The sequence below is a fragment of the Jaculus jaculus genome, chromosome 10 (genome assembly GCF_020740685.1).
Source record: "Jaculus jaculus isolate mJacJac1 chromosome 10, mJacJac1.mat.Y.cur, whole genome shotgun sequence".
In the NCBI taxonomy this organism is placed as follows: Eukaryota; Metazoa; Chordata; class Mammalia; order Rodentia; family Dipodidae; genus Jaculus; species Jaculus jaculus.
This window is the reverse complement of record NC_059111.1, coordinates 24,018,870-24,038,130: the sequence shown is the minus strand read 5'-3', so window position 1 is coordinate 24,038,130 and position 19,261 is coordinate 24,018,870. Positions and strand designations below refer to the sequence as shown.

The following is a 19,261-nucleotide window of genomic DNA, read 5'->3' as shown; positions in this document are numbered from 1 at the left end:
TTGAATGAAGTTTTTTCCTAAAGTCACATAATTAGATTTAAAAACAAAACAAAACAAAATACTGCAAAGTCTCCTATTCTCCCTTCAAGGGCCAACAAAAATATCTCTGTTGTACAACCCTACAACCAGAAGTCACGTCCCCTAGAAGTATCATCAAGTATAGTAACTAATATTGACACACATGTACAACTCACAGCACCACATAAGGAAGTCTCTTCTCTTCAAACCGTGTGTTTTGTTCACACTTTCTATATTACTGTAAAAAAGTAATTTTTTCTCAAAATCTTTACCTTGATTGAGGCACTATGCATGGAGAAGCAAAGTTAGCCCATAAGGAAAAAAAAAAAAAAAAAAAAAACTGACCGGCCTTTCTCCTGAGAAATCGTTTCAAATTATTTCAGTAAGTCATAAAAATAATACAAAAGAATTATAACCTTTGTTACTATGTCTAATGGTCTGAGCAACAAGAACTTCTTTCTATGTTGCAATCATTTGGCTAAAAGATATTATTTTAAATTAATAGTTTTAAATTTTTTTAATTTTTATTTAGTTATTTGAGAGCAACAGATAGAGAAAAAGGCAGACAGATACAGAGAAAATGGGCACACTAGGGCCTTCAGCCACTGCAAATGAACTCCAGCTGTATGCGACCCCTTGTACATCTGGCTAACATGGGTCCTGGGGAACCAAGGCTTGAACAAGAGTCCTTAGGCTTCACAGGCAAGCGCTTAACCGCTAAGCCATCTCTCCAGCCCAATAATTTAAAATTTTAAGTGAAAAAAAAAAAAACAACTTTCAACTAAAAGTATAAATAACTCAAGAAAATATCCACAAAAAGAGCATCAGCATGGATGTTCTCTCCTTAACAAAAGTGCACAAGGGCTCGAGAGGCAGCTTAGCCATTAAGGTGCTTGCTTGCAGAGTCTGAGGATCCAAGTTTGACTCTCCAGGTCCCATGTAAGCCAGACACACAAGGTGATGCAAGCAGACCAGGTAACACATGTGCACAAGGGGATGCACGCATTTGGAGTTTGATTACAGTGGCTGGAGATCCTGGTGTGCCGATTCTCTCTCTCTCTCTCTTGCTCTCACTCTCGCTCCCTTTCATTAAAAAAAAAAAAAGTATCCAGGCATAGTAGCACTAGGCTTTAATCCCAGCACTCAGGAGGCAGAGATAGGCGATTGCCATGAGTTTGAAGCCACCCTGAGACGACATAGTGAATTCCAGGTCAGCCTGGGCTACAGTGAGATCCTACCTGGAAAAAAAAAAAGGAAAAAGAAAAGAAAATTTTAGGTATTGAAATTAGCATGCTATGATTAAAGCATTTGTATTACACTTATACCTTCCTGTAGGTCCATGAGCAGCACCAGGAATAAAGCACGTTCAAGTATTCAATAAACAATTATGGGACGCACAGTGAGCCCACATACATTCCAGTTCTTAGACATATTACAGCTCCCTGTGTAATGCAGATTTGCTGCTACTTTCTCAACTTTTTCAGTAAAATAAACAGCTGGACTACATTATTTAGAAGATAACATTTACATCTTATCATTTATGTATGTGTTGCTCATTCTCTCCCATTTTCTTATCTATTATCAAGCACATGTGTGATTTTCATTCTTTTTTCTGACCAATCTACACTGTAATATGTCTGCTTCTATTTCTCTAGGAGTTATGTTTTTTGCATGTGTATTCACTATGTAGTCTCAGGTGGCCTCAAGTTCATGACGATCCTTCTCCTACCTCTGCCTTCTTAGTGCTGGGATTAAAGGCGTGTGCCACCACACCCAGCCAGGTTATACTCTTATGTCCCTCTCCCCTGCACCCATTCCATTGAGGGCCCTCCTCAGTGGGGTTACTTCTACCTTAGTTTTTTGAAAGAGGTTCTGTGATGGTTAATCTCTGGTTGTCAACTTGGCAGAATTTGGAATCACCATGGAAACAGATCTCTGGGTATTTGAGAAATTTTTTAGCTAGGTTAGTTAGAGTGGGGGGTGATCTACCCTAACTGTGGGCAACACCATCCCATGAACTGGGTCCTGGACTGTTTGAAGTGGAGAGACCATCAGTATGTGTCACTCTCTCCTTCCTCCATGCTGATGCGATCCTAGTTGCTTCTGGTCACGTACCTGGTCCCTGCAACTCACATTGAACTTACAGCTCCCTGAACAGGACAGCAAACCCTACAGACACTCCTGCCTCTGCCTCTGCCTCTCCAGCATGAGGACTGCAGGTGCACACTTCTGTGCCCTGCTTTGACGTGGCAGCCTGGGGCTATGAACTCAAATCCTAATGTTGGCACAGCAAATACATGGCCACTGAGCCATCCCCCAGCCCTATCTATTTCTCTAATTTCTTAATTGTGAAATTTTAAGAGAAACTAACTATAAGAAACAAGAATTATTCGTGTGTGTGTGTGTGTGTGTGTGTGTGTGTGTGTGTGTAATATATGTGTGGTATATGCGATGGTTGGTATATGGACATGCGTGCAGATACACACATCCCATGTGTGTATAAGTAGGAGTCAGTGGAACATCATGTGTTCTGTTATGCTCATCTGTGTATTTCTTTCCCTGAGACAGAGTCTCTCCCACAATCCAGAGCTACCGCCCATCAGCAAGCCCAGCGATTTTCTACTTCCCCCGCCCCCCCCCCCCCCACACACACACACAGACTGGGGTTAGAGATGCACGTGGCCAGATGTAGCTTTTCATGTGGGTTCTGGGCAGCCTTTTACATGAGTTCTGCAAAATCAATCTTTGGCCCAAAAGGCCCTCATACTAAAATAGCAAGCACTCTGAACAGCTGAACTATATTATACTTTCTATGACAGCTGACTCGGAATTCATGTAAAATTCATGTAAAATTCATCCTTTTGATACTTCAAAAACTCAACTCCCTTAAATAATTTCATAATAACTCTGATATAAAGTATGCCTCTATTTGTCAGGAGTTGCATTATGGTGTCACCATTGGTGTAATTATTAGTTTAAAAAAATTTAAAAAGCTTTATACTTAAATAATATGGGTCTGGGTAGCCAGTAAAGCATTTGCCATCTAAGCAGGAGGACCTGAGAATGTATCACGAGCACCCATGCAAATGCCAGGCAAGCATGGTGGTCCCTACAACCACAGCTCTCAGGAGGTAGAGGCAAGATCTTCAGAACAAGCTGGCAAGCTAGACTAGCCCCATCAGTGAGCTCTGGCTCCAAATGATAGGCCCTGTCTCAATATATAAGACAGAGAACATTCAAAGAAGACACCTGATCTCTACCTCAGGCCTTTACACATGCATACACACACAGAGATACACACACACACACACACACACACATACACACACACACACACAGTAATTTTACCCTATTCCTATCAAAAAGTACACATATGAAGCAAGTAATTTTAAAACAGATCACTGCTAATAAAAAAATTATGGAGCCGGGCATGGTGGCGCACGCCTTTAATCCCAGCACTCAGGAGGCAGAGATAGCAGGATTGCCGTGAGTTCAAGGCCACCCTGAGACTACATAGTTAATTCCAGGTCAGCCTGGACCAGAGTGAGACCCTACCTTGGGGGAAAATAAATGTGGATACGCCTTTAATCCCAGCACTTGGGAGGCAAAGGCAGGAGGATCGCTGTGAGTTTGAGAACACCCTGAGACGACATATGAATTCCAAGTGAAGTGAGACCTTACCTTAGGAAACCAAAAAAAAAAAAAAGTGTAGAGAGATGAATAACAATAAAGATAATAGGGCTGGAGGGATGGCTTAGCAGTTAAAGCATTTTGCCTGCAAAGCCAAAGGACCCAGGTTAAATTCCCCAGGACCCATGTTAGCCAGATGCACAAGGGGTCACATGCGTCTGGAGTTCGTTTGCAGTGGCTGGAAGCCCTGGCACACCCATATTCATTCATTCCCATTCTTCCCTCCCTTCTTTCTCTGTCAAATAAGTAAATAAATAAAGATAATAAGCTGGAGAAATGGCTCAGCCATTAAAGATGCTTGCTTGCAAAGCCAATGACCTAAGTTCAATTCCCCAGTACCCACATAAAGCCAGATGCACAAAGTGGCGCCTACGTCTGGAGTCTGTTAGCAGTGGCAGAATGTCCTACAGTACCCATTCCCTCTCTGTCTCCCTCTGTCTTCCTCTCTTTCTCTGCTTACAAATAAAACGTAAAATGGTAATAATAATAATAGAGATAATAAAGTTATGCATAGTAGTACACATCTTTTTTTTATTTTTATTTTTGAGAGAGAAAGAGAAATAGGCAGAGAGAGACAGAGAATGGGCATGCCAGGGCCTTTCAGCCGCCATGAACAAACTCAACACATGTACCCCCTTGTGCACATGTGCAACATTGCACATTTGTGTCACTGTGCATCTGGCTACATGGGACCTGGAGATTTGATCATGCGTTCTTAGCCTTCACAGGCAAGCACCTTGACCTCTAAGCCATCTCTCCAGCCCAATAGTACACATCCTTTTTTATTTTTCAAGGTAGGGTCTCACTCTAGTCCAGGCTGACCTGGAATTCACTATCAAGTTTCAGGGTGGCCTCGTACTCATAGTGATCCTCCAACCTCTGCCTCCAGAGTGCTGGGATTAAAGGTGTGCACCACCATGCCCTGTTCCAATAGTACACATCTTTAATCCCAGCACTTGGAAGGCTAAGGCAAGAGGATTGCCAATTCAAGTGCAGAATGGACTACATAGTGAGTTGCTGTCTCAAAAAAAAAAAAAAACAAACATGATGATAGGGCTAGAGGGATGGCTTGGAGATTAAGGCACTTGACTGCAAAGCCTGAGAACCCATGTTTGACTTCAAATCCCGTGTAAGCCAGACACATAAGGTGACACGTGTGCACAAGGTAGCACATGCACACAAGGTGGCGCACATGTCAGAGTTTGATTGCAGCGGCTGGAGGTCCTGGTGTGCTAATTCATTCTCTCTCATGCACATGCATGCACTTTAAAAAAGGGCCAGTCTGTTGGGCTTGTCTCAAAAAAAAAAAAAAATGGGGCTGGAGAGATGGCTTAGCGGTTAAGCGCTTGCCTGTGAAGCCTAAGGACCCCAGTTCGAGGCTCAGTTCCCCAGGTCCCACATTAGCCAGATGCACAAGGGGGTGCACGCGTCTGGAATTCGTTTGCAGAGGCTGGAAGCCCTGGCATGCCCATTCTCTCTCCCTCTACCTGTTTTTCTCTCTGTATCTGTCTCTCTCAAATAAATAAATAAATAATTTTTTAAAAAATGATGATAAATTAAACCATCAAGGAAAAATTCTAGAAATAGTTCTAGGTAATCTGAGGTTCCCTTAAATTGTTATTAAAGGACTACAAGCTCAGTTTAAGATCTATTATGTTTTACAACATGAATCTGAAAGTATGATAGAAACAAAAATAGCCACTGGCATACCTTCAGTACATACTTCCAAATGGAAACACAAATCCCCCAAACAGTTTAACAACAACAACAACAGAAACCCTGATTGTATTACAATGTTTAATACTCATCAGGAAGAAAACCACAGAAGATACTATGAATCTTCAAACATATGTACAATAATTAGGAATTATGTCTACTACCCATTAAGGAAGAAAACTACAGAAGACAATAGGAATCTTCAAACAAATATATAATGGCTAAGAATTGGAATCAATCTAGATGTCCATTGATAGATGAACAGAACACAATGAGATTCTATTCAGCATTATGAAATTTATAGGACAATGGATGGACCTGGAAAGAATCCTGTTTGGTTAAATGACCAAAACTCAGAAATCCAAAACCACTTGCTCTCTGATACAGAGTCTTAGCTTGTAGTATCTGTAAGTATGTACATATAGGATAACAAATGTGGCTAAAACCTACAAAGGTAGAATAGTAACCAAAAGTGTATGTAAAAAGAGACGAGCTGGGGCTGGAGGGATTGCTCAGCGGTTAAAGGTATTTGCTTGTAAAAACCAGGGTTTGATTCCCATACTACCCACATAGTTTGTCAAAGAACAGACACACCAAGTGGCACAAGCGTCTGGAGTTCACTTGCAGTGGCAAGAGACCTTAGAGCGTCCATGCTTGCTCATGTGTTTGTTCTTTCTTTGTTCCTTTCTCTTTCCCTCCCCTTCCCCCCTCTCTAAAATAAATGTTTTGAAAAGGAGAGTTGGGGGCTGGAGAGATGGCTGAGCAGTTAAGGTACTTGCCTGTGAAGCCTAAGGTCTCATGTTCAACTCTCCAGGTCCCACATAAGCCAAAACACAGTGATGCAAGCACACAGTCACATATGCATACGAGAGGGCACGCATGTCTAGAGTTCGATTTCAGTGACTGGAGGCCCTGGCATGCCAATTCCCCCCCCCCCCTCTCTCTCTCTATCTCTCAGTCTCACATTTCAAAAAAGCAGTCTATTGGGCTTGCCCCCCCCAAAAAAAGGAAAAAGAATCAGGTACTTAAAACCTATGACAGGGAGGTTATGAACCCTAAGAGTGTAACACTTGCTGGGGGCTGGCTAAATGCACATATTATGCTCACCAAACTGTGCAGTAAGCACCTCTCTTAGAATTCATACCCATATATTAATGCTACTCTCACTTTTGGTTAGAGAAGCTTCTCTTTTCACATGGCGGTGACCTCTGGGATGACTCAAAAGGCACCACAGTGCTGAGAAGTGACAGAGGAGTGCTCAGCAGCACTAAAACGTCTCTATCACGCCCTCCAAGACTCAGGGTCTGTTGTGTAAGAGGTGGAAGAAAGACCCTAAGAGCCAAAGGAAGGGTAGTGCTACGTCCACGGCGACCTCGCCTGTGTAGCAAGCAGAAATGCTTCTGCACTGGATGAGAGCTGAGGACAGAGGGCCAGCACTCCTCGGAGGGATGCCCCCGGTGACCCCTTGGCAGTCGGTTACTGTAAAGGTTCCTGCTGCCCATGAAGTCACGACGACCTAATTGCCGGTGCCAATGAGCTGTGTTCTGCGCTCTGTTTCTTTCTTGTTCCCTTCTAGTTGTTTGTCAAAGAACAGCTAGTTTCTACGCTACACTTACTATTAATCTTGCACGCAATCAGAGTACAAAAAACAATTTGAGTATTGAATGTGCCCCTCCTATGATTAAGGCAATGGAGGATATGTATAACTCTACTAGGAATAAAAGATTAACTCTAGAACAGTTTTTAGATGGTGTAGAGTAGAAACAGCTTATGATGTTTTAGAACAATACTGATCCTGAGAAAGTGAAAGTAGAAATGTTAATCGGTAATGTTCATTAGAAGTATGACAGTTCTACAGATAGGGAGTTGTAAAACTTAGGTTTTCCCACCAGGAAACTTCCTGGGGGGTATGTTCAGTACTTGATCAAGGGCTGATAGTAGACTCCCAGAGCTGGGAACTACCTAGATCCACTCCCCTATGAGGGAGGATATGATGAATTCGGTAATAGATGAATAAATTATAAAGGAAAAAGGAGGCTATGACATTCTCTTCCATTTATGAAATGCTTAACAAAGACACGTAAGCCTTGGTGCTTATACTCTAGACAAGTAAGAAAAGAATTCCTGGAAAACATTAAACCAGCCTTAAAATATTGGTGGTCTTTTGGAAAGAAACACTTTTATAATGAATATGAGGATTATATAAATAATCTTATAAGTGAAAAGAGATGACTCTCTACTCGGTTTATAAAAAATAAATAACCTATTGTTCACCTTACATCCCTTACCCCAAGCTTCTATTCATGTAAAGCTGTGGTCAATGATGCAAGGCGTCCTTCTTAAAAAATGGGTACATTCCTGCCTGATCAACATTACATGTATGCTTACAATAGAACAATACTCAAGATTGTTTAGATTAATGATTTCTGAGATCACTTGTTGGCTTGCTAAGTTTCCCTGTTCAATCTGTATAAAATCTTCATAAAACCTTCAGTAAATTGCAGCAGCATATTCTACCTAGAGTGTGTCTGTCTGTCATTTCCTCGCCGAATCCCGAGTTCTCCTTGAGCCTTCACCCTTGTTCTCCCTCGGTCCTGATCTCCCCAAGAGTCAGTCCGTGGCAGGGTAGGATTGCTTACAATGCAGTATTGCAGACACAAAATGGCCTGGATATCCATGACCTCACTGTGTCTGGTACTGCCTATGCAGGACCCTCATAATAGGAGGAAAAGATGATGACATCAAAATAAAAGAGACTGACTGAGAGGGGGTTAGATATGATGAAGAGTGAATTTGTGAAGGGGACAGTGGGAGAAGGGAAGGAATTAGCATGGTTTATTGTCTATAATTATAAAAGGTGTCAATAAAAAAGTTTTAAAAAATAAAAAATATGTTTAAGAAGAGAGCCAGAGGAGGGAAAGATGAAAAGATGCCTGTGACATGTGAACGGAAGGGGGAAAGGATAACATGGGGCAGAGAGGAATTAGGAGGACAGGAAAACTGGAGATAAAAGTGGAGAACAGGAATCAACAGAAACAAGCTACATTTGAAAATACCAGAGTGAATGACACGTAAATTTTGACATGGCAGCTGGTAACACAGAAATAAAAGATTGTATCTGGAGTTCATTTTCAGTGGCTGGAGGCCCTGGAATGCTCATGCTGATGTTCCCTCCCATGCTCGCTTCCCCCTCCCCCTCCTTCCCTCTCTCTCTGTCTCTCTCTCTCTCTCTCTGCTTGCAAATAAATAAATAAAAATATTTTTAAAAAGAAACAAAAACATAAGTATGTACACACATATACACACACAAAGAAAAACTGCCTCATTTGTACATGAGTAGGTACAATGCATCTTTAAACTGTTTGATTCCACCTACTTAAACTTTTTATTGGAGGCCATCTCGGATACTTGTGAGAAAATTATGCTTTAGCTGTTCAACACATCCACCCATATGAACTTGATGCAGTGAATGAGGAACTAACATAAAATCTGAATCCGGGAGCTGGGAAGATGGCTTAGTAGAAAAACGCTTGCTGCGTGGCACCAGGTCCTGAGTTTAGAACCCCAGTGCACACACCAAATGCAGGCACAGAGACACACACGTGTAACCCAAGCACTGGGAAGGCAGAGACAGCACTCTTGAAAGAGCTACAATCAAAGAAACAAGAGCCAGGTTTTTGGTTTTTAAGTATCACTTTTACTATGTTGTGCAGAAAAGCCTAGAAGAATGCAGGGAGTCCCAATCTCATCCAAGTGATAAGAAGAAATGACAGTTAAGTACTCAGAAATAAATGAGGCATCTCTATCACACCTGCCAAGGCTCAAAGAAACTCACAGAAGAGGTGACAGAAGGAATGTAAGAGCCTGAATATGGGGAGAAACAATCAGGAATGCTGTCTTCTGGACAGGAAGTGGCCCTGCATTCATGACCTCACAGGCACTAACATTATCCTCCCAATGCTGGGCCCATCAACATGTCAAAGAAAATGGAGGAGGGCAAAAATAAATACATAAATAAATAAGACATTAAAACAGAAGGACTACTTGTAAAGAAGAAAGAAGGGGTTCAGTGAAAATGGTATGGAGGAAGGAAGACAAAAGGAAGTAAAGGGAGGGGAGTTAGGATAAAAATATTGTGTGTACATATATGAAAATTGTCAATTAAAAAAGTTTTTTTTTAATGCAGGGACTCTTATTCAGTTGTAGTCTCAGCATTTTTCATGACATCTGTTGCAGTCAGGTTCACACTACTGGTAGAAATCACCCAACCAAGAGCAGCTTGTAGGAAAATAAGGGTTTATTTTGGCTTACAGGCTCAAGGAGGAAATTCTATGATGGCAGGGGAAACAATGGCATAAGCAGAGGGTGGACATCCTAGCTAACATCATGTAGACAACAGGGACAGGAGAGTATGCCAAACACTAGCAAGGGGAAACTGGCCAAAACACCCATAAGCCTGCCCCCAACAACACACTCCCTCCAGGAGGCGTTAATTCCCAAATCTCCATCAGCTGGGAACCTAGCATTCAGAACATTTATGGGGGACACCAGAATCAAACCAGCACCACATCTGAAACTAAGAAATTTCCCTCATATGATCCACACCATTGACACTCACCTCTTAACTATCTTATTATACCAGCAGTAGAAATGAGAGTATAAACTGAAAATAGAATGAGAGAACAGGACAGAGTGGAAGGATTTATGAAGTGAACAGAAACCTCTGATGTCTTGGAGGCCTCAAGCTTGCACTTCAGAATGGAGGTGGCTTCTGCACTCAGGGAAGCATGTCCACATTCAGGGCTGGACAAAGAGATCTTCAGCTGAGTCACATGCACACTGCTTTACAACACTGTGAGGTAGCAAAATAGGGACTCAACTAAGCAAGGTGGACAGAAAGGTCTCAACATTGGATAATAGGCTGGAGTTTTTCAGGAACTATAGCAAACAAATGGTAAATTAAGCAATGGTCTAGAGAAAACTACAGAGAAAGTATAAATGAGAAGATAACGTGGCCTAAATGGAGTCTTAGTGATCATCCAACAGTGAAAATTCTGGAAAAAAAAAAAAAGGCAATAAAAAGGTTGCAGAAGTAACAGCCAAAAGAAAAAGAAAATTAGCAGAGGGTATCCATGAAAGCCAAAGGAAAGCATGCTGTAAGAAGTGAATGGTCAACACTGAAATGTTCTTACTCAGATCAGGGCAGAGACAAACACCACCATTGATCCTCAGTAGCACATAAATGACCAACAACATTCATAAAAGCTCACAGGATTACATTGACAAGTACAGAGTACAGAAAAGGAAATGGAGGCAGCAAATGTAGAAACTCTTCCAAAAAACTCAACTGAGACAAGCAGGAGGAAAAGGAGGGTTTAAGGGACAGATCAAAGAGTACAGGGGCCTAGAGAGATGGCTTACCAGTTAAGGTGCTTGCCTGCAAAGCCTAAGAATACATGTTCGACTCTCCAGATCCCACATAAGCCAGATGCACATAGGTGAGGCAAGCACAAGGCCACACCTGCCCACAAGGTGGTGCAAGCATCTGGAGTTCAATTGCAGTGGCGGAGGCCCTGGCACGCCAATATTCTCTCTCTCACACACACACACACACATGCACACCCCCCCCCACACACACACACATATTCTCTCCAAAAAAAAGAAGAAGAAGAATACAGGGCTGGAGAGATGGTTTAGCAGGTAAGGCAACTCTCCCTTTCTCTCTCTCTCAAATAAAATATTTCTAAAAAGAAGAAAACATAGAGTTGAGCAAGGTTTATGACTGCTTGGTTTGGTTTGGCTTGCTTTAACTTTTTAGAGTGAAAGATAAATAAAATGTTAAGTTCTGATGAGGGAACATGCTAATAAGGAAGACAAGACAGTGAAGGACAGAGACCTGTTATTTTCTAGGGTACCAAGCAATTCTGTGGTTTCTATAAGTCAGCCTGTCCATTTTTATCAGTTATTTTAGACCTTTTCTATTCTCCTCACACCTCCAACCCACCACCTAGTTTGCATAAATAACAAAAGTAAAAAACGTAAATGAAATTTCAAAGTATTACAAGTCTCCACCTTGACCCCATCTGGTGTTCTTTCTATGAAAACCTAATAGAAAAGACTTTCTCTTGACATCTGCCTTCATCTCTTTAATGCTTTTATTCTTCCCATGATTTAGGAACAGAATCATTCTCCTATTACATTCTTTCTACCTCCATTATTCATTCTGTCTCTGGACCCAAATATTTGTTTATCTGTGACTTTCCTTTTACCAATTTTCTTTGTTGTTGTTGTTGGGTTTTTTGTTTGTTTGTTTTTTCCTGAGGTAGGGTCTCACTCCAGCCCAGGTTGACCTGGAATTCACAATGTAGTCTCAGGGTGGCCTCGAACTCATGGCAAATCTCCTACCTCTGCCTCCCAAGTGCTGGGATTAAAGGTATGTGCCACCATGCCTGGAATTTTTTCATTTTTTTATGTTGAGACAGAGATCACTAAGTTGCCTAGGCAGACCTTGAACTCACTCTGCAGGTCAAGCAGGCTTCAAACCACTTCATTCCTGCCTCAAATTTCTAAATAGCTGTGATTAGAGGCCTGTACCATTAGACTCAGCTCACATTTGACTTTGATCAGCTCACATTTGACTTTGATCCTTTCTTAACTTACTGAATTGAAAAGACTTAACTCACTGAGATGGGAATATAATTTTTGTAATATTCTATTTATTTATTTGAGAGAAAGAGGTAGAGAGGGGGGAGTGGGGTGCACCAGGGACTCCAGACATTGCAAATGAACTCCAGACGCATGCGCCCCCTCGCACAACTGGCTTACTTGGGTCCTGGAGAATCGAACCAGGATCCTTTGGCTTTGCAGGCAAATGCCTTAACCACTAAGCCATCTCTCCAGCCCCCTGAATATAAAATAATTTTTCATTAACTACTCAGTTGAGTCCTAAATTTGTTGAGTATAATCAGTGAAATTTCTGCCTTTTCTTAGTCACATCCAATTATCCAAGCACAGTTTTCAATGCCAAAATCTCTTGACAATTTTCCTCATTAATACAACTGAGGAATACAGCTTCTGCCAAATGCCTGTGGAGGGGAAAGGCATGATTTGCTTTGACTGGCTCTCTCTTTCCTTGTCCTCTACTCTTCTCAGCTCTTTCCTTTTCAAACTTGAGTCCTGGTCCGTAAATGGAAGCTATGGAAACAGAGCAATGTGCTAATTACAACGCATGTCATTCATTAGTGATGGGTGCTAATTACAATGCATGTCATTCATTAGTGATGGGTCCGCCACAGTTCAAGTGATGTCACTGCCAACAGAGTCATGTGCTATGAGAAGATGTGTCCGTGGTCTTTCTCTGATTCAGTCTGAGATCAGATCTCGATCTCATCTCTGCATAGGTAGTGATTTCTTTGAAGGTACCATGTGTGATCTCTAGGGCCTGCCCAGGTGTACCCTGTCTTTCTCTGCCCAACTCTGTCAGAATACAGAATACAGAGCATGCAGTCACCCTAGCCAAATGTAGGAGGCTCTTAGGACCCCAATTTCATTAATTTATGTGCATGGCCTTTCCTTCACATAAACTATGAGCCTCACTGATTTCTTGTTTACTATCACTAAGAACTCCTTCATGGGCATACTCTCCTATAATCTCTTCAAGCTCCACCAGCATGCACTACTATCACAAGCCTATTGTGCTATAAAATCTCAGACTGGGCTGGAGAAATGACTCAGCAGTTAGGTCACTTGCCTGTGAAGCCTAAGGACCCAGGTTTAGTTCCCCAGTACTCCTGTAAGCATGCATCTGGGGTTCATTTGCAGTGGTTAGAGATCCTGGCATGCCCATTCATATTCTCTCACTCTCTTTCCCCCCACTTCCTCCCTCCCTCCCCCACTTTCTGTCTCATAAATAATTTAATTAATAAAATATTAAAACCTCAAAGATAGATAGAACCAGTCACTGTACCCCAGGCTTCCAGAAACATACATCTAGTTCCCCTAAGGCTGAAATGAGAAACATGGAAAGGAAGTAAAATGTGTTCCCAGTTTCTTTCCCTGACTCTTAGCACATTCCAGACACATTAAATTCAGTTGTGACAGCAAACATGGAGCCAGAAAAGATGCCATTCTGCCTCTCCAGAACTCACACCTCCAAACTCCACAACAAAATTCTCTTGAGCTTCTCTTCCAACTTGAGTGAGAATAAACTGAGGGAGGCCACCAAATCATGAAGTGCACAAACCCCAAAAAGCAACCTACCCCCGACCCATCACGTAGCCCACTCTGTGAGGGGACAAAAGAAATGTAAGGGCAATGGTCAGAGTATGGTTTTGCTGTGCTGTAAGCTCTTAAGTCACATACTGAAATTGTTGATGCTGTGACAGGTATATGTTCAAACCCAATAAAGGAGTCTGGCAGCAATCCTAGGTAAAAAGTAATCTTTCCTGTCATGCAACACTTATCATGTGAATTACATAGGTGGTATTAATTTTATTTATATATGAAACACAAATGAGGCTATTTAATTAAAGTAAAAATAGTAAGGGGGCCTGGGGAGATGGCTCAGTAGTTAAAAGTGCTTGCCTGCAAAACCTGCCAGCTGGGGTTCAATTCCTCAGTACCATGCAAAAACAAATGCATAAAGCAGCACGTGCATCTGGGATCGTTTCCAGTGGCAAGTGGGCCTGTCACACCTTTACTTTCTCTCTCTCCTCCCCCCCGCCCTTCCTCCCTCCCTTCCTCTCTCCTCCCCAGCAAATAAAAAATAAAAATGGGGGCTGGAAAGATGGCTTGGCGATTGAGCACTTGCCTGTGAAGCCTAAGGACCCCGGTTCGAGGCTCGGTTCCCCAGGACCCATGTTAGCCAGATGCACAAGGGGGTGCACACATCTGGAATTCGCCATTCCCTCTCTCTCCTATCTGTCTTTCTCTCTGTGTCTGTCACTCTCAAATAAATAAATAAAAAATTTAAAAAAAAAATGGGTGCTGGAGGGGCTGGAGAGATGGCTTAGCAGTTAAGCGCTTGCCTGTGAAGCCTAAGGACCCTGGTTCAAGGTTCGATTCCCCAGGACCCATGTTAGCCAGATGCACAAGAGGGTGCACACATCTGGAGTTTGTTTGCAGTGGCTGGAGTGCCCATTCTCTCTCTCTCACTCAAATAAATAAATAAAAATAAACAAAAGAAAAAATATTAAAAAATAAATAAAAAATAAAAAAGAATGGGGGCTGGAGGAATGGCTTAGCGATTGAAGCGTTTGCCTGCAAAGCCAAAGGACCCAGGTTCGATTCCCCAGGACCCATGTTAGTCAGATGCACAGGGTACACACGTCTGGAGTTTGTTTGCAGTGGCTGGAGGCCCTGGTGCACCCATTTTCCCCCTCCTTTTTCTGTAAAATAAATGAAAATAAATTTTAAAATAAAAATAGGCTGGAGGGATGGCTTAATAGTTAAGGTGCTTGCCTGCAAAGCCAAAGGACCAAGGTTTCCCCAGGACCTACATAAGCCAGATATACAAGGTGGCACATGTATCTGGAATTTGTTTGCAGTGGCTAGAGGCCCTGACACACTGATTCTCCCTCCCCCCCCCACTCTCTCTCTCAAATAAATAAATAAAACTAAAATATTTTTTAAAAAAAAATAAGGGGAGATTATACAAACAAATAGAAATCTATGAGTTAGTATATCACAAAGACACTAACCAAATGCAAAAACAAATGGCAGAGCATTGATAATGATTAAAAAAAGAAGAAGAAAAACCAAAAAGAACACTAATTATATACCTAGCATGTATGCAGACAAAATGTCAAGCTATACCTTTTAAATAATCACCTGTAAAAGTCCTGGAGGGGAGATTTGTACAAGAGAACATGAAAATAACTTTTGAGCTCCCAGATGTTATGAGCATAGGCTCTTGAGCTCTCTGCACAGTACAGCATTCCTCTCATTTCCTCAAAACCTTCTCCACCCTTTTAAAATATTTATTTATTTAAGAAAGAAAAAGAGGTAGAGATCAAGAGAGAGAATGAGTGCTCCAGGACCTCCAGCCACTGCAAATGAACTCTAGATGCATGTGCCACCTTGTGCATCTAGCTTTACGTGGGTACTAGGGAATCAGAACTGAGTTCTTAGGCTTCATAGGCAAGCACCTTCACCACTAAGCCATCTCTCCAGCCTATCTACAAATTATATAACAAATCCCTATTACTACTACGCTTTCACAAAGCTTTGGATAGATGAGTGGCAGAACCAGAAACAGCATCCACACTTTATTATACCACTGTAGATTCCCCATTCCTAGAGGCAGGTGCCAGAGTTTCTGCTCATCACAGAAGTGTCATGATTACAACTGGCCAATCTTATCCTTCTACGGAAGATATTAACCAAACAAATTTGGTCAGACTTTCTTTAGTCAGACTTGTTATTTTTTCATCACAAAATCAGAGAATTTGGTGATGTGACTGATTTCTAGAACTAACCTAGACATTACATAGGCCTATCCTCACTCTACACAAGAGAAACCCTAACCCAAAACTGTCGATAGTGTTATTTACCACACACTGCTTACTCATTAATCTCCAAGGATATGATTTTATTTAAACGCACTTTTCTCAAAGCATAAAAAGTTACATGCTAATAGTCACTATTAATTGTATCTACCATCCAATGTATTTGGTAATTTTAACTTTTTCTGATGTTTGGCTGTTCTAAAACCTATTTTAGCTGTTTCCAATTTAAGAGGAAACACAATTTCTGTCTTAACATGTAATGTTTCTTTGACTCTTCATATATTTCAAAGGCTAAACAATGAACTATGGAGCCTTCAATCATGTTCACCATTAAAACCACAGTTATCGAAAAGTTTTTTAAATGCCATTATCTCTTTAGTGACTATGAAGGTGTATAACCTGGTTTTTCTCAAAATAATTTTACTCAATAAAAATTATATAGCATATAGCTTATATTCACTAAAAGGCTGTTTAATGAGTTTTCAGAAGCAGACTGTGTGATGAATCTGTTTAAAATCTTCTTACAAACACAAGGTTATCTAAAATCAGAAAACACACCTTACAGTGACATCTCAGTCCCACCCAGGATTGTTTATGGTTAGCCATCCATCTCACTTTTCCCTGAGCAGAGTGAATTAGGGATGATAAGTATCTCAGTGGAAAGGGAGCAATGTTCAAAGAAAGACATTAAGCATGAAACCAAAGAATGTTGAAATCTCACTACTGCCACCTACAGCAGCAACAGAAAATGGAGATAAGATTTGTTAAGGTTAGTGGCATCTACATCCTCTGACTCCTTCCCCAGGACTGTGACTCCAGACGGCATCCCACCACATCGTTTGGAGAATGTGAGAGGGCATAATGGAACAGGTCAAGAAAAACAAACAAACAAAGACACTTTCAAAATCAACAAAACTTCAAGAATGTCATTTTTACTATAAGAAACAAGAGAACAATTTCTCACAACAGGCAATAAAGTACCTAAGTTTCTTAAAATTCAAAAAAGTGAAGTAAATGACCAAGTCAGATATAGTGAAAAGTAGAGCATCTGACTGTAATTACAAACTCCAAAGCCCAGCTTACCTTACACTCCACCACACTCTGATCTGATTCACAAGTGACATAGATTTCATCAACTGCCCTGCGAAGGTTGTCAAAAAGAAATGCCCAGTAGCGAGCTCTTAAGTCAATTTTCCGTGGGTGCCTCGTCTTAGTAGGACTTTTATCAAAGTGTTTATCTCCTGCTGTGGGTGTTATTTTACAGTCTACTGCAGCATTCTGGTGAAACAAAATAGAACATTTAAAAAGATAAGTTTTTAATGTTTCCAAAGATTGGATTTTGTATAAAGCACATTATTTCAACGTAAATACTTAAGACATAATTCTTTTCAGCTTATATTATACTTGATTCAACAAAACAAGCTTCTCATCCTAAATAAGAGGCAATTTTGTAAGATCAAATTTCATTTCAGACAAGTTTATTAAAGATTAGGGAGATTTTAATGGTGAAAAGCAAAATGAAGCACTGGCATCATTCTTGAATTTTTGGAATACATATATGGTACATTTATATGTACAACTAATAGAACAATATTCACATTTTGAAATTGTTTACATTTTTCATTTAGAATGCCACGTATATGCTAGTGTTATATATAGATGTAGTATCATCTTTTTAAATTTAAGTGTGTGTGAGTTTACTTAAGCCCATCAATAATAGTTCATACGATTTATCAACATATTTGAAACCTCTTTCTCAAGTTCCTTCTGGCACATTTTCATTACTTCTTGCTGAAGTACATTTTATGTTATTTTTTTTTTTGAGGGAGAGAGAAAGAAAAAAAAAAACTAGGCGCATCAGGGACTTTAAGCTGTAGTGGATGAACTCAAGATGTGTGCACCCCCTTGTGTGCATGTGCAACATTGCACGCTTGTGTCACTGTGCATCTAGCTACATAGGACTTGGAGATTCATACATGTGTTCTTAGGCTTCCCAGGCAAGCACCTTAACTGCTAAGCCATCTCACCAATCCTAAAGTACATTTTTCGCAGTTCTTTGATTTAGTGTCTGGAAGTGGCTGCTAAACTCCATGCATTGAAATTTTAATCCCCAATGGAACAGTGCTGAGGTGAGACCTTTAGGATGTGAATAGGGGGTTGGAGAGATGGCTTAGCAGTTAAGGTGCTTGCCTGAAAAGCCTAAGGACCCAAGTTCAATTCCCCAGAACCCACGCAAGCCAGATGCACAAGGTGGCACATGCATCTGGGGTTAATTTGCAATGACTAGAGACCCTGGCACACCCATTCTCATTCTCTCATTCTTCCCACCCCCTCTCTCATAAAGAAATAAACAATATTTTTATAAGCTACTATTTAGAAGATGTGAGTAAGCCAGGCGTGGTGGTACACACCTTTAATCACAGCACTCGGGAGGCAGAGGTAGGAGGCTGGCAGTGAGTTCAAGGCCACCCTGAGACTACATAGTGAATTCCAGGTTAGCCTGGGCTAGAGTGAGACCCTACCTCGAAAAACAAAACAAACAAACAAACAAAAAATATATATATATATATACACACACACACACATACATACACATATATATATTCAGGGGCTGGAGAGATGGCTTAGCAGTTAAGGAGCTTGCCTGCAAAAGCCAAAGGATCCAGTTCTGACTCCCCAGGACCCACGTAAGCCAGATGCACAAAGAGGCATACACATCTGGAATTTGTTTACAGTGACTAGAGGCCCTGGTGTGCCCATTCTTTCTCTCTCTCTCTCAAATAAATAAATGCTGCTGGGCGTGGTGGCACACACCTTTAATCCCAGCACTAGGGAGGTAGAGGTAGGAGGATTGCCATGAGTTCAAGGCCACCCTGAGATGACAGAGTTAATTCCAGGTCAGCCTGGACCAGAGTGAGACCCTACCTCGAAAAACCAAAAAAAAAAAAAAAGAAGTAAATAAAAATAAACATTCATTGTATTTTTTTCTTTAAAAAACATTGTCACCTGGTATAGTGGTACATGCCTTTCATCCCAGCACTTGGGGGATACATAAGAGACTTGCTGTGAGTTCAAAGCCAGCCTGGGACTACAGAGTGGTGAGTTCCAGGTCAGCCTGGGCTAAAGTGATAATCTACTGTGAAAAACACCAAAAAAAAATTTGTCATTGATGCTTTTGGTGGGGTAGGGGTTGCTGTAAACTCAATAATAGCTTTGACTAGAAGTTCATGTCTTCCACATATGAAGTTTTGGGTTTACATAATATATACTACTATGAATTAATACAGCTATTAATATCAAACTAAAGTAATATATAAAAAGAAAGCAACTAT

General features: G+C 41.1%; 1 protein-coding gene across 2 annotated transcripts in view; it reads right to left on the bottom strand.

Moving 5' to 3' along the window:
• Scaper (S-phase cyclin A associated protein in the ER) overlaps positions 1–19,261 on the bottom strand; it is a 424,329-nt gene that overhangs the window by 360,954 nt on the left and 44,114 nt on the right. For both annotated transcript variants that reach the window (XM_004660424.2, XM_004660425.2), the window contains exon 5: positions 17,013–17,207. In XM_004660424.2, coding sequence (XP_004660481.2) covers positions 17,013–17,207 — 195 coding nt within the window. The remainder of the gene's footprint in view (positions 1–17,012; positions 17,208–19,261) is intronic.